At 35.9% G+C, this 15,494-nt stretch overlaps 1 protein-coding gene across 1 annotated transcript in view; it reads left to right on the top strand.

Annotated features, from left to right (window-relative positions):
* Window positions 1-869: 869 nt before the first annotated feature.
* Window positions 870-15,494, top strand: part of BRE (brain and reproductive organ-expressed (TNFRSF1A modulator)) — a gene marked incomplete at its 3' end in the record, with an annotated part of 80,739 nt that continues 66,114 nt past the window's right edge. The window contains exon 1 of the mRNA XM_010081820.1: window positions 870-1,021. Within this exon, the coding sequence (XP_010080122.1) occupies window positions 894-1,021 (128 nt within the window). The remainder of the gene's footprint in view (window positions 1,022-15,494) is intronic.

Raw genomic sequence — 15,494 nt, 5'->3', positions numbered from 1 at the left:
CGTTTTAATAGGTTACTTACCCTTCTTTTCTCCCACTTCTCCTACCACAGTTTGATGTCCGTATTCTCTAGCCTTTTTGTGGAGCAATGCCTTAAAATGTGTGCATACTCAGTTTCTGCATTTCAGCTAAAAAGCAGCAGGTTCTTAAGGTGCGCTAACTTAGCAGCCTAACTGATTTAGCATAAAGTCATGCCATTGCAAGGACTTCTGAAAAAGCTCTGCTTAAACTGTGTGCATGTCAGCTTCCTGATCTGTTTTGTGAATGAAGATGCCTTTCAAAGGGTGTGATGATACTGCTGAGAGAAAAGCGGTGTTAGCCTTCAAAAGGCAATATGAAATGCTGTAAATGGCTAACTAATGAAGTAAAGTAAAAGTAATACCGATTATGGTTACACTAGTGATGTTAGAAATTACAATGAGAGTACATTGATAATTGAACCCTTGGTCTCATTGCAATCAGTAGTGTAAGTCCCGTTGATTTCAGTGGAAGCAGAACTAATGTGGCTTGTCAATTGTAGACTCCTAATGGAAAAGCTTACAAGAAGGGCTAGGCTGTGAAGTGTCAGAATGGCCCTCAGTTTTATTTCTCTTTCTCGTGGTGATAGGATCTTAATTAAAGGAGCCTAGGACTTAAGTCTGTTTTTGTGTTGGCACTGAATAAATGGGCTTCATTGAATGCTGCAGAGGTAGGAGAAAAAAAATTTCGTTTTTATTTTCTCTTTATAAACCTGTGCATACTTCAGTTAACTCTACATTCCTGATCATTTGCGTGCTTATCTTTTTTCCTTTGATATTTGCAGACTACATGTGAAATTACATCAAATAAGTAGGATAATTTTTTTTTTTTCCATCCCTGTGCAGCTCAAGACAAAAGCAAAGAGGAGCATACTAAAATGTCACCTGAAGTTGCCTTGAACAGAATTTCTCCGGCACTCTCACCCTTCATTTCCAGTGTGGTCAGAAATGGAAAAGTAGGACTGGATGCTACTAATTGTTTACGGATTACAGACCTGAAATCTGGGTGAGTTCCTCAGCCAAAAAGAACACCCAACACTTCACAGTTAAAATGTCATTTCAGGGCTGAATTTTACTAGGTTTGTTTGTATTTAAGCATTTCCAATTTATCTGGAGCTGACAAACTAGCTAGATTATTTTTTTTGTCTTGCTACCATTTTGTAGTTTGGGAGACTTAATTTGTCATATTGTTGGCAATAATAATCTTGTTAAAACACTCATGGCTGCCACTTGGTAGTGCTGTTTTTGAGCAGCGAGGTAGTTATAACCACTTTTTCCTGTTGTTCGTCACTTGCTTACTCGATCTTTTCTGTAAATTAAAAACTTGAGGATAAATTTTTGTGACCTTGCCTGTAGTCATGGATATGCTGAATAAGAGAAAGATTAAGTTTTACATTATCTGACTTCCCTCAAGATCAGTACATCAAGTGGCTGTAGAGCCACGTGTTCGAAATAGTCTAAGCTATTCCTTTTAATTCCAGAAGGTTTCATGGTGGTTTTCAAATAGTAAAAAAGTTTGAGATCTACATGTCCAAAGGGACTCTGGAGCGTAACCTCTGTGAATAATACATGGTGGAAGTGAAATGCTCAAAGTAGAATGTACTTCAGGCATTGTGCAGGGAGGGGAGACTCCCCAGGTTAGTAATAAAAGAATATTTAAGATGAGACATGTCAGAAATTGCTTTATTCTTTTAGAGTTGGGCATTTGACGGCATCCCTGATTCAGGTATTCGTTTGATGCTGGAGCTCAGAGCCTGAAATTACTTTAGTTTAAGGTGTCTAAATTACCACTTTTGTACAAACTACTGCTTTGTGTCTAATTTTGAATGATACCATAAGCCAATAGATCTTGAGAACCACCAGAAATCACTGTTGTCTAAAATTTGGTTCTGTTGAAAACTTTGTTTAATGTTCTTCTGTGGGCTGCTTTATTATAGTTTCGTGGAGAGTTGGGGAGATACTTTTCTGGTAGTTACAATGCCTTTTCAGGAAGGTGGTGTGAATCCTAGGGTTGGTTTGGAAGGAACTGTTCTCTCCCTGTGAGGTACAGTGACAGACTGCAGATTTACCTGGAGGTCTAAGCAGCTATAACTTTGTTATTAGTTTTATCTAGCTTGGCGTTTAGGTTTGCAAGTTATGTGAGACAGGCTGAGCAGTTACGCATCTGCTGATGTCATTTTGTGCTAGACCTTGCTTTCTCTTGAACTAGTCTTCTAGGAAGGTTGAGATGGGAGCTGTCTTGCATTTCTTCTATTGAATCTGAGAGAAAGGAATACAAAAAAAGGTAGAGAGAAAACACAGCTGTAGTCTGGTGGTAAAGGCATCAGCTTGTTGGGAGGTAGATAAGGGTTTTCCTTGCTGCCCTCTTATGCTGTCCACCTTTAAAATAGTAGATTAAAATAATATAAAGTGATGCTTTCTAGTTGACTCTTTCCTAGAAAGACTATTTTAAAGGTATTTTTAATAAGCGTCTGAAGTTTTCAGACAGTGATCTTGCCGAGAACGTATTGAATTTAATTTGATAAATCCTGAATGTTTTCTAAGAGTTTATTATTTAAAAAACTGAAAGCTGCCCCCAACTGTGCCTGTCACACAAACACAGTGATTTGAATTGTATAGTAACTGTGTTGAACGTAGAGTTTGCAACGGAAGTACAGCCCCTGACAGAGGTTGTCCCATATCTTGTTTAAAAGCATAGGCCCAGCTAATATGCAAGTGCTAGCAATGTTGTGGTTTTTTTGCTTGTTCTGGAACATAGAAATGAACCTCATTCTTTATGCTGAGACTTTTTTATGGCTTGAGGTTATTAGGAGCTGGAGATGAGATAATCAAGATTCTGCATTTAGTTGAGAATTATTTTTGAGGTGCTTTTTTTGTACAAATAAGTTTCTTAAAAGCATTCTTCTAAACAGGATTTATTAGCAATTGTTTAAAATGTCTTTGAAATGTAAACTGCGTGCATGTGAGTCTTTAGGAAAGATCTTTGTTGTTGGTTTCAAATAAATCATTGTTAGTTTATTAATAATAGAAAATTTTGAATTAATGTATCAGTGTAGAAATACAAGCTTTCTTGTGATTTAGTGGTTCATGATGTCACTGAACAGGTAAACAGTGTAAAATTACTTAACATAAGATGAGTGCATCACAGAATTATAGAGAAGTCCATTCTATAACTTAAGATCTAGTTCAGTGATCTTTAACCTTTGATGCAGGAGCCTTTGGGACACCAAGGACTGTTTTGAGAGGTCCATGTCAATACTGATTAATAACAAAATCCCCAGCCCACCTTGTTGTCAGTAGATTTAAGTTTGTTGTTGGATACTGCCTCTGAAGGAAAACTCTGTAGGGCTCTCAGAGTCCAAAAATGGATTTAAAACCATTGATCTACTCTCTTCTATCCTCACATCACGAGATTATTCAAACCCCTGTATACTTTCACTTTCTTGAAGCTTTTTTAAAAGAGAGAAATGACAATGCAAAGAAAATAGCAGGCATAGGCAAATGTAGGTGGTAGCCACATGAAGAAACATAAGTATAAGGACATAGAGGTTGGACTTAAACAGGTGGAGAATGAGGAGAACAGTTGTTAGAGTAATGGGGATGAGGTTCGGGACATTAATTGAAAAAACCCCTTCAGTTTCAGTGGGATTGCATCAGGCTTTAAATTAAAAAATGGGACAGACAGGTGAGGAAGAGGTACTAGATTAAATGTTTGAAGTTAAATAAAAAGCAGTTCTTGATCTCAAATGAATATGACCATTTATAAGTATTATCAATTCAGAAACTTTGCTTTTGAATAGTGATTGTACATTTATTGACACATGAAAGGGGCTGTAAACATATCTCTTCCATAGCCTAGCTTGAGTTTATTACAGAATGTGCAGATATTTTATGCTCTAACTGGTGTGTTGTTTGTAAGATTTTTAAGAATAAAATAAATGCAATTTTACTATAACCTTTAAGATGTTAAAATACTTAAGATAATAATCTCAATAGCTATTAACTTTGAAAACAGAAGCATCTGGATTCTTCTGGGTCAAGGGGGAGAGTTGCATGGCTGCTCCACTGACATGCACCACAGTGTTCCTCTGATAGAAAATTAGGTGTTACTGTAGTTACTCCTCTCTCCTGACGAACCAGTGCTTTACCATGTATAATAAAACAAAATGTACAAACTGAGATCCGTCCGTTCTCATTTTTAGGTTTTAGAAGCTGAGGCTGTGGTTAACGGACTAATGGTAATATACTGAATACAGTAATATCCCCAAGGTCTTGCTCAATCAGAGCCTTGGTTTTGAGTCTCAACTCAAAAGTGGAAGGAGTTTCCCTTTTACTTCACCAGTGCAAGATCAAGTCCCAGGTTTATAGCCTATCATGTCAGGTGATTTTGATTTGTAAATGACAAATATATTAAGCATTTAATTGAAAAGTCAATGTGGATGTCAGATGTTTTTATTAAGGAACTTATTTTGCACTTATTCTAACTTATTGCTAAGATGGACTACTTAGTTTTCTTGTGTTTTATAACCTGTATTAAAGAGCTGATGTTAGATTCAAAGTATGAAGCATGATGATACGTTAATTTGCTTTGCTTTCAAGTGTGGGAGGGAAGTATGTCAGAGTAAGGAAATCCTATTGTTTTGCAGTCTTCAAGTATGTAAATGTTTTATAATAATATGTTACAGTTCCATAATATCTATGTGTGTTACAAACTTATTAGACAGTACCAGTCTCATCAGACGCTTGAATGCATTTACATCTTTGAGTAGGACCTTCAGGATCAAGTCCTGTTTATAGGAAGTATATGGACACTGCTGATGTAGAGTGAGTAAAGAAATGTGAGTACTCCTGAATGGAGCTCAGCAATATGACATGACAGGAAAGAAGGAAACTCTTCAATAGAAACAGTCATAAAAAGTTAGGTGGCCAAGCCTGCAGAGCTGTTACCTTCTTTCCTGTAAAGAGGGCTCCACAATGAACAAAAATAGAACCTGAGTGTTAAGTCACATCTAAAATATAGCACCTTCATCAGCATTGATTCTGGTGATAAGAAAACCCTGGCACACATCTCTGTTGCATTAATAAAATACATTATTTGAGATGACAGAGTGGATCAAAGCATTTTAACTCTTGCATAGGTTATTACTCTATTCTAGACCTAGAGAAAATACTGAGTCAATGCCATATATTGTATCATTCAGTTAATTTCCAGTGGTGTCTCTTTGAAATAATAACCCATCTTAATTAGGCATTGAAATCTACTCATAGCCAACTGAATTGTTGCTAAGGCATTTTTCTTAGCATTTATACATATAATCATGGGAAAGATGTTGAATAGGGAAACGTGATTATTAGGTAGATTTAGAAATAGAGGAAATTTTCATATGTGAATGGTGTTTAATTATTGTATAATGCAGAATCCAATTATTTAAGAGGCTGCTGCTTTTCCTATGGTGTGTTTCAATACTGAAAAACATATCTGTGGTGGTCATTGCCTTTGAGAACTTTTTTTTTTTTTTCCCCTACAGCTGTTCATCAGGGCCCATGCTTGAGCCTCAAATTATACTGCAAGACTATTCTTACTCAAGAAACTTTATTTTGTTTTTTAAATTACTTTGGTGTGTTGTACCAGGTAAAATTTTGTAATGAATACGATGATTTAAAGCTGCATATGCTAAGATTTCATTTTTTCTAGATACCCACTCATAACAAAATTTGAAATTCTGTATTTGTTTCGTTATACTAACTCCGTATTTATGAGGAGATTAATTGTAACTGCTTTGTAGTAAACCATGCTGGTATTTTGTTCTTTGTACCAGTTTGGTTCGCTATTGATTTCTGCCTCTTTGCTTGATTCTGAGCTGTGTTTACAATTAGTTATGTTCCTGAAAGAAACCTGTATGAAGAGTGGTCAAAAGAATGCAGTACTATCTGAAGCAGATTTTAACATACAAATTTACTATCAAGCTGTAATAAGATATTTATAACTTTATTGCCCTACTTCCTAGTGAGCAGTGATTTACTTTTTTTGTGTTTATCAAGTAGACTGCAATATGCTTTGGTATTTCCCTTGCTTTTGGGCATTTCCCTTTTTAAAGTAAATATGCATTTTACGTATTTAATGAAATACTGTTGGTTTTTTACTGTGAAATACTATTACAATACTGTAGTGGTTATTTAAAGCTTTTGCTTCATCTTTTGCTTTTGATTAATTTAAATTGAAAGATTCTACTTCTGTTACTTGAGAAAAGTTCACATTCCATCATTCACATTGATATTTATAGGTGGGGTTTTTTAACATGCACTTTGTTTATGTATGAAGTTTAATGAGTCTGACTCTTCTGAACACAATTACTATGAAAAGCTGTTTTAAATAATAATTATGTTCTCAGTAAAATGGATACTTAAGTGGATGTGACAGTTTCTAGGAGACATACGGTCTTTTAAGTCCTTTACTGCTATAGTGGATAAGTCATAAACTATTACCTTTTGCATAGAGTAGGTAATTTCATTCCAGTTTCTGATAACAAATATATTTATTCACTACAAAGAATCTTATTACTAGAAGCTTGTTGTCCCTCTCAAGCAAAATTTAACAGGCTGGAGCTCTGATGGGACCAAGTGAGAGAGTTGTCGCTGTGGAGCAGTGCTTGGAACTAGCAAACAGCAATTTTTCTGCGGTGGTCCAAAAAGACTGTCTCCAGGATTGCTCTCTCATGCGTTTATTTCTGCATGTTGAAAAAACAAAGGCAAAGTGTCAGTCTGGTAAAGACCTAAGTGTAGTGCATACATTTGGTGATGGTTTTGTAAATATTCTCCACAAAGTTTGGCATTTTTTTACACTGATTCTAAACGAGGTGCTTGAAGTTGTTCAGAAAAGGAGTGTGCGTTTGTCAGTTTCAAGTGCTATGAGTAAAGAAAAGATTTTAAAAAGTAAAGGTAATATTAGATAGTTGCAGTAACTTGGGCTCTAGTTTGAAAGGCTACATACATTTTCTTAAGATTTGTTCAATTTAAATACTGCATGGTATGTCTTTGGTATTTTTAGACTGGGACAGTGAGTGACTTCCTCTTGTCTGACCTTGAAAAAACTAAACATAGTGTCTACCAGTTTTATGCTTTAATAAAAATGAAAAGAAACTGCTTGATGCGCTTGCCAACTGTTTCTTTTCTGACTTGTTTAAAGAGCTTCACATGAGGTAGTACTAATACGTGTGCCAAATACAGTTGGAAAGATGTACCTTCGCAAGGTATTTAGATGCGTGTTTTGGCTCTCTGTACCCTGGTAACTCACTGAACACTTCTTGAAAGCCAGGCTTCCATTAATATGTTGTAGGTCTCTGTTTAGGACTTTGTGCTCTTGTAACAAATGTCTGTCTTATTCTACATACTGTGCATCACTGCAGGAGAAAAGAGTCCTAAGACTTTCCTTTTTTTTGTAAAGTTAGCTTAAAATCTAATAATTGGGTACCTGGTCCAATTTCTGCCCCTTTTCCAAACTCCTGCACCACACAGGTGCAGCATTTGTTTAATGTAAGCTGGACAGATCTCTATCAAACCATGAATCTTGGATGCATATTGCATTTCGCCAGAAGCTGAGAACAATTGGCTTTTAAATTTTTATTCTGCTGAGTAGAGAAGAATATATTCCTGGATAGTGGTCGGTATAAGTTTCTTCCAGCCTTACATGTGCAATTACACTTCATGTGTGCCTGACTCTCTCATATGCATATACGCACACGGCATAACATGAAATAGCTAATGTACACTTGTAATGAAGCTGAAGAAGATGATTTTGATTTTTGGTTTTAGCCCGTTCGTTGCAGTCATTGTCCAATGAGTTTAGGGGCTTTAAGAGCATAGGAGATGATCAAAGGCTTGATCTTGAGAGAACAGTAAGCAACAGTGTTGAAGATCTGATTCTGCCACATTTATGTTACAGCCAACAAAAATCAATGGGAATACTTCTGTGAACTACTTCTGTGAGTCAGTGATAATAAAGGAAGCAAAACATTAATTTTTGAAAACAGAATCTGTACACTATTTTCTAACTGCACAGTCATTCTCCTAACAGTGTGGGAAATAGAAAACTGTCCAGGCCTTTTCTTATAATTTATTGATCACTATGTAAGCCTGCATGATTTTTTTCAGTGTCATTGTTGTAGGAGTCTGTCTTGTTGGCGCTTAGGTTGACATCTCTCTATTGCTGCCCTTTTAGGTGCACCCTTATAAATGCTTTGGGATCTCTTGAACTGTCAGTTATAGTGCCCTTTCTTCTGACCAACGGAGAGATGAATTATTCTAGCTATTTGGGTAACTATATCCAGAACTGTATTTGCAGTGTAAGTTAATATCTCAAATTCAACTGGAAACAGAATAGCTACACGAATGCAATGCTATGGCTGAGCTACTTTAATCTGTTTCTTGAGATACTTAGCTTAGGCATTTGCTTAGTACTGTGCTGCATGGTGTAGACATACCTTGAAGCAACTATTATCTAACTGGAGGTGAGCATCTGAAAAGAATACTTAGAACTGTATGTGTAAGTGAACAGAGTTTTGTTTGCTCTTGAAACTGATATTTTTTTATTGAAGATACTGAATTCAGTTCTTGAGGTAAAGGTAAACCTAAGTAATCCATGGAAAAGTAAAAGCTGATAAAAGGGAACATACTTATTTTGTCTTTCCTGAGAGAAGGGAATTGATATGTCAGAGGCAAACCACTCTGCAGTGTAGGCCACAGGTTCTTTTCTTTGTAATCTGTGGTATATGGTTGAAACAAAAAAATTAGACCACTAGAACTGAGTATTTTTGTTATTGTAAGATAAAAGAATCCAAATGAAATTGAGTTAATTAAAGGAAATTGCAGAATTCCATTATGGAGAAGAGGCAAAAAAAAAAAAAAAAAAAAAAGCTCAATATAAAAACCTCTAAAATTGTATTTTCCTAAAAAAAAAACCCTCCTCAGATTCCTATGCATCACTAAAATAATACTTTTAAACCAAAAATGTGACAGAGTACCTGTTGCTGTTTTGGATGTTCAGTTCTTTGTTCAGTAGAAAAATTTGTTTAGATTATTCTTGTTTATAGTTAGGGTTACCAGTGACCTTTCAAAATGTCTCCCACTTTACATTATTTATTTCTCTCTTTTCTACCTCTTCTTCTGGAATCTCCTCGTTTCAATCTCTCGAATAAAAGTGGTTTATAATTTGTTGTGCACTTAGCCATGGATCTTTTTTGTTATTATTAGGGGGAATAATACAGTGTTTTGTTATTTGTTAAGAATTCTTCTGTAATGAGAATTTTTTGTACTAATGCATAGTTGACTATCTGTCCTATTTTTCAAGCTGCCATAAATCTTAGTCATAAGCCTTAACTTAAATCGTATAAAAGTGACATGATTTCAGGCCAAGGGCAAACCATTTACAGGCAATGAAGGCACTTAAACAATTTCCTTGGAGATTTTGAGTGGTATAATATCTTCTATGAGACTTTTGATATTTTAGTTTTAACCTGTTGCACATAGGCAAAAATTCAGTTTCATTAGATAGATGCAGGAGGGAGGTGAACGTGAGGGTGTAGGTGTGGTGTTGGAAGTGGCATAAAGACAGGTCAAGGCATTTGCGATGGGTTGGAGATGTAAAGTTGTAGGAACTTTGGGTGGGCTGGGCGCTCTTTTCACTGGGATCAAAAGGTGACTCTGCTCATAAGTAGTCTTGTCCTTGCAGGACATTTTACTTGGTCTTCTGTGCCTCTGAGGCTGCAAAGGGATGAGCCAGGTCTTGCTCCTGCTGTGATCCTGGGAGAAAACAGTGAACTGGATTATGAGGGCAAGAAAAAATATTTGCAGGGGAGAAGAGGATTTTTAAGCTGTCACCAAGAAGAGGGTACACAGAACTGCTTTCTTTAGGTATAATTAGAGGTGACCATGGAGAGAGTCATGACTAATATTATGCTTTATGGTGTAGCCTTGAAAATAGTATTGGCAAAATTGAGGTGGCTGTGAACTGTGGGAATTAATGTGAGAATAAGAAGTTAGAGAAAGACAAGGAAAGGTGAGAGGTTCTTGAGCCAGACTTCTGGAGAAAATATAATGTGGAGCTCTGTTGAGCTTGCTTTCTGCAGGTGTGGCTCCACAGGAAGATGTGTTATAATTCTGTGTATGATTAGGATTTTCCTGTCTTTTTAGTCTATTGCATATCTTTAATGTTGTAAATAATCTAAAATAGTGCTAGAAATAGGAGAACTACTGATAGTTTTATTTGGGTGTCACTTTTTCATAGGCTTTCTGCTGTGTCTCCAGTTCTGTAGTATTTTATATGAACGTACGCAATTTGAAGTTACCCTTTTGAATGTATATGAAGCTGAAAGCTATGCAGTTATGTTCAAAATGTGGTGATCCTTGCTTGGTCTAACTTTCATATGCAAATAACTGAATTCAGGGTCATTGTATTAACATAAATTTCTTCTGAGCGTTTATAAGATTCGGAAATGAAATAGAGATCTGTGTCCAGAAAGGTCTAAAAATCTGCATTTAGAAGAAAACTTTAAAAGAAAATGTGAAAAGACATAGGATGACTGGACCCCTCCTAATATTGTTTAGTTTAAAGGAGGGAAATATATAAACATGGACTATGCTTTTAGTCCTTACATTTTTTTCCTGATACCAATTCATTGCATTTTCCAACAAACTAAACAGTTCTATGGTGTGAAATGAATTACTTAGAAAATAAGTTGTGAGTCTTTATGGCTACTACAGGTGGTATTGGGAGCAATGCTAAATGACTTACTAAAACTTATGGTAGCTTAGCTTTTGTGACTTTTTTGTATGAATATGCTCTTTCTGTGAACACTGAAAGGATCTGAAACTCCTGGTGGTAGACTGTAGTTTCATACTTGGAAAAGAATGGTTCTCTTTTAGAGTAATCTAAAAGTAAGAATGTTCCTTGTCTGATTTTTTTTTCTTTCTTCAGAAATTGAATTCACATTAGTGAACAGTAGAAGCAGAACATGAGAGATTATTTGGTTCTAACTCATTACAAAGTAATACATAATCAAATGGCAAATGTGAAAATAGGAAACAGGACTTTGAATCTGACAGGAGGGGAAGGAGGTGAAGTTAATCCAAAGGATGCATCTGCCACTCCCTCATACTCTTTAAAATTTTGCTTATGAATTCCAAGCATTTGGGGTACAGCTGGTCTTGCAGTATAATGAAGTAATGCCTTTTCCTTGCCTGAAAATGTGACAGAAAGGCAGTTAGGTATGATACTGTGAATTCACTAGTTTATTTACCAAAACATAGTCTACTGGAGCATGCATTACGAGTGTTATGCCATTGCAATCTCCTTGTTTCTGTTCATTTTCCAACCCCTCCTTCATTAAAATTTCAATTTTGTGTATCTATTTTATTCTTTTGGGGAGTATTTGCAGCATGTGTAGTTTTTAAAGGGAGTTACAGGCAATTATGTATAAAAGATGTTGCTTACAAAGGTAATTAGTTTTGTTATAAAAGATGTTTCTAAAGCATGTTTGTAAAGTGTGTTTTGTTGAAAACTTTGCTTTGTTGTTAATTATTTTTCTTAATTTGTGTCATAACTAGCTCCTTGAGTCCCAATAATCCCACCCTAAACTCTAGGGTTTTTACAAATTGAAACTTTTGAGATAACTCTGCAGAACAGACTGTTTTTTCAAGTACACTTGCAAGTATATTACATGTCGTGCTTGTTATCAGCTCTGTCTTCATAATAGTTTTTGTGGTGGCCCTTTCTACCCCATCCTACTCCTGTGACTGGAAAAGTGCAGTTCTAAAATCAGCCTTCCTCAGCTAAGTGAACAGGGAGTTTGTGGTGCAAAAAAAAAAAAAAAAAAATCACAGTCCTGTAGGGTTTGTATGTGCTTTCATTTAACGTAGAAGTTCTCAGAGATTATTTCAAAACACATATGTGTGTGCTTCCTCTGTTTCTCTCATAGAGGCTGGGCTGAGTGTCTGCTCCCAGCAGAGGCAGCTGTAATGTGTGAGATTGCAGCATGCCAGCCACAAGATCAGGACACAAGTGAAGGAGATTTGCAGTTCTAGAAGAAGGCCTAGAACTCTCCCCACCTTCAACACCTGCCTTGGCAAACTCACATGTGTGAAGTAAATCTAAGTTTTCTGTTAATTTACAGCTGCTATATTCATTTTACTAGTGAAGTAGTCATTAGATGCTTTTGTATAGTGTTTTGAATGAAAGCAGGTTGCTGGCAGCTGATTTAATTTTAAATAGTCATTTGATCTTTACTATTTAAAAAAATGCAAATCTTCCTATGGGTGCAGAAGGAAGGTGAGGGGTTGTTTTCCTAGGGCACGCATTCTGCCTAGCATCTCACTCCTCTCTAAAAGTTCCAATTAGTATGGCAAAATTCAGACAAGAAAACATAAATATGTACATATTTGAAAATAACAACTTACAGTAGATGAAGGTTTTGCTGGGAATATATTTGACATATCTGGAGACACCTTGGAGTTTCCCAGTTGATAACTATGGTTTGAAATGCTATTGCAATTGTGGAATATCATCCATACTAAGAGGATTCAAAAATATCATTTTCATCCATATTAAAATACCAAAAAGTAGTCTTTGTGTGCAGTTTAATTTTACACTAACTTTGAAGAAACCAGCTAGGGTACAAATGAGTTTTATTAAAATGGTGGGTTTATCTATTGGAAAGTTCTTTGGAATGTTTATAAATTGGTTTTCAGATTTTAATAGTTTAAGAAGCAATCCCTCTAAATGTAACTTTGATTTTTAGTTCCCAAAAGCAGTGGGGTGTGTGTGTTTATCTTTTAAGTGCAAGTCCCTCTCTCATATGTGTAATACAACTGTCTGTATAAAGAAGGGGAACAGAAGATGAAAATTGCTTGAGTAGTCTATCCCTCCTGTTTCAGGTTTTGCCTGACTGACAGAATTTTGGTTGGATCTGTTGGTTTTCAGCAGCAGCTGCTCAGTGCTCTACTACATTTGCAGGCCTCTGGGAGCTTCTAAAGCTTTCTGCACTTTTGCAGAGAGCTGCTGTATGATACAGGTTTTCACCATCAGTGTCAGCTCTCTAAAATGTGATTTTCACCATTTTTCTGTTTCCTGATCCTTGCAAAAAGCCTGTCACCTGCTGCTGGCCTTCCTTCCACTATCCTCCTCCTTCCATACACTTTAATTATTCTTAATGCTGCTGTAGATGACTTACCCATCTGTTGTGAATCCTGCAATTAATTCTTAATTAAATAGGATGAAATATTGTGTCTTCAAGGAACACTGGAGCATATTTCCATCTACAAAAATGGGAGGAAAGAAAAACCTAAAGGCATCAACAAAGGCTGTTCTACTTGAGTTTAAAATTGTGGTGTTTTTCTTAGCAAATGCCACAATAAGAGTTTTGGTTGGATTTTTGAGTTTGCTTAGTCTTACTACTAACAAGGCTTTGCCTCTGAATTGTATCTGACTCATGCTAACAAAACCTTCAGCCTCTAAACACCTGACTAAATTGTGTCTCATCATTACTAAAATAATACTAATTTTCTTCTTTAGCTTCTTGTATTATGAAAGGAACTTGACTTCCTTTTTCCCTGACAGTATATTTATATGACATATATAGGAGTGATCAGAAATATATACTAGGCATATTAGATCTGTGAAGGGCTGTGAATACACCCAGTGGTCAGAACTTGCTTTGTGGTCTTGCTCTTTTTATTTGTGTGTGTGTTGTTTTTTAGCTGTGCTCTCCATCAGGGTATCTCTAATGCTGCATGAAGTTTTCTTGGCTTTTACATCAACAGCCTGGTGAACAAAAAAAGTTGTCTGTTATCCAAAAAGTACTGTTCCTCAAGAACAGCAAGTGTAGCAGCCTAAGATGAAAGAAGCTTTTGCATCTCTGGCTATTCAGGTTAGGCTGTCTCAATTTTAAGTCCCTGAGATCATAGTGACTGACATTCTTAGTCTAATTTTTCTTTACTGTTGTACAGTAAAATTCACTGATGATTTGTCTTCAGATAGGAAGGGTGGTAAAGCTTCTGTATGATCTAAGAAAGACTTGAATGACTAAACACATTGCTGGCCTTTTTTAATGAAGAAATTTGATAGTAATCAAATTAATCTGACATGAATATTGGGGCATGCATGTTTACTAACAAGTGAAAAAGAAGAAATAAAAAGGAGACTGTTTTTCAGTAGAGCTGTTGTACGTGTGTTGGCATTTCTGTATGTTTGTTATAGATTTATATGGTTCTAAGCAGCAGATTTTTAGGAGTGGTATAAAAAATGAGCCTCAAAGTGGAATTTTGGGATATAAAGAGGTGAGTTTGGGAGGCAGTGTTGGTGGTTTTGCTGTGGGTTTTTGTGTGTTTGTTTGGTTTTTTTTTGTTTTTGTGTGTTTGGTTGGGTTTTTTTGGTTTTTTTTAATTCTTTGGGTAGAATAACCACTCATCTCCAGACTGTAAGGATTAAGGTGGTAAACAGTGGAGCTTTTTTTTGTTGTGGCACCTTCAGCAGGCACAGAACTTATTTTTGGATAAGATTTTACCAGAGCCCAGATAATTTATGACTGCTTATTTTGGGAATACTCTCAAGTGATTTTTGTAGAAAACTAGCTGATAGGAAGACCATGTTGAAATCTAGGACTGTCACAGTCCTCCTTGTCATCATGGCTTCAATCCTGTAAAATATCAAAGTAGCTCAGAAGGAAAGGGGATTTTTTTTTTTTTTTTTTTTTTTTTGCTTAAACAAAACAAGATATTATAAGTAGAGTCAATTAGAAATACATTGGTATAAGAGAAAACCTTAATGCTGAACTCAACTACAACTCCCGTTCTAGATGCTTTTAGAATACTCTGGGAAGAAGTATTACTTTTGCAGAAAAATACCTTCTACTGTACTTAATTATAGGCTGATGCCTTGTTCCAAGCAGCAAAACTGAATGACTTTTCTTATTTATTTATATATATGTTCCTCTTCCTCCCCTTCTTTTTTTCTCTTGGATAATCTTTCCTGTTTCCTTTTGTGGCTGGTAAAGAATTCTGAGCACTTCTAACTAAGCATCTGCTGCTGACAGTAGCTTTTTCTTTTAATAAGAACTGGTTTAGTTTGTGTCTGTTTTATTTGCTGTGAAATAAACCTTTTCCCAACAGGTCACAGACAATCCCAACTGCAAGATACATCAAACACTTAACAAAGGGATGTTCTACTTCTGTCCTACTTGAAATACACATTTTATAAGGATGTAATATATCTCAACTCAAGTTTCATCTCCTGTGTTTTCTCATGGAACTTAACTAAAAGCTGAATACAAACTCTTCTCTTTCTCAGCAGGTGGTTTTTTGTGTATTTGATTCCATTCACCAGATTTCAGCATATCTCCTTTGAATAGGGCAGCATGGTTTTAAGCAATACATTCAAGTGTATTCCTTTGACCCTGAAACCTGTCAACTGGATGATTCTTTGATATTTT

Source organism: Pterocles gutturalis, unplaced genomic scaffold (genome assembly GCF_000699245.1).
Source record: "Pterocles gutturalis isolate BGI_N339 unplaced genomic scaffold, ASM69924v1 scaffold574, whole genome shotgun sequence".
Classification (NCBI taxonomy): Eukaryota; Metazoa; Chordata; class Aves; order Pterocliformes; family Pteroclidae; genus Pterocles; species Pterocles gutturalis.
This window is presented reverse-complemented; position numbering and strand designations above follow the sequence as displayed.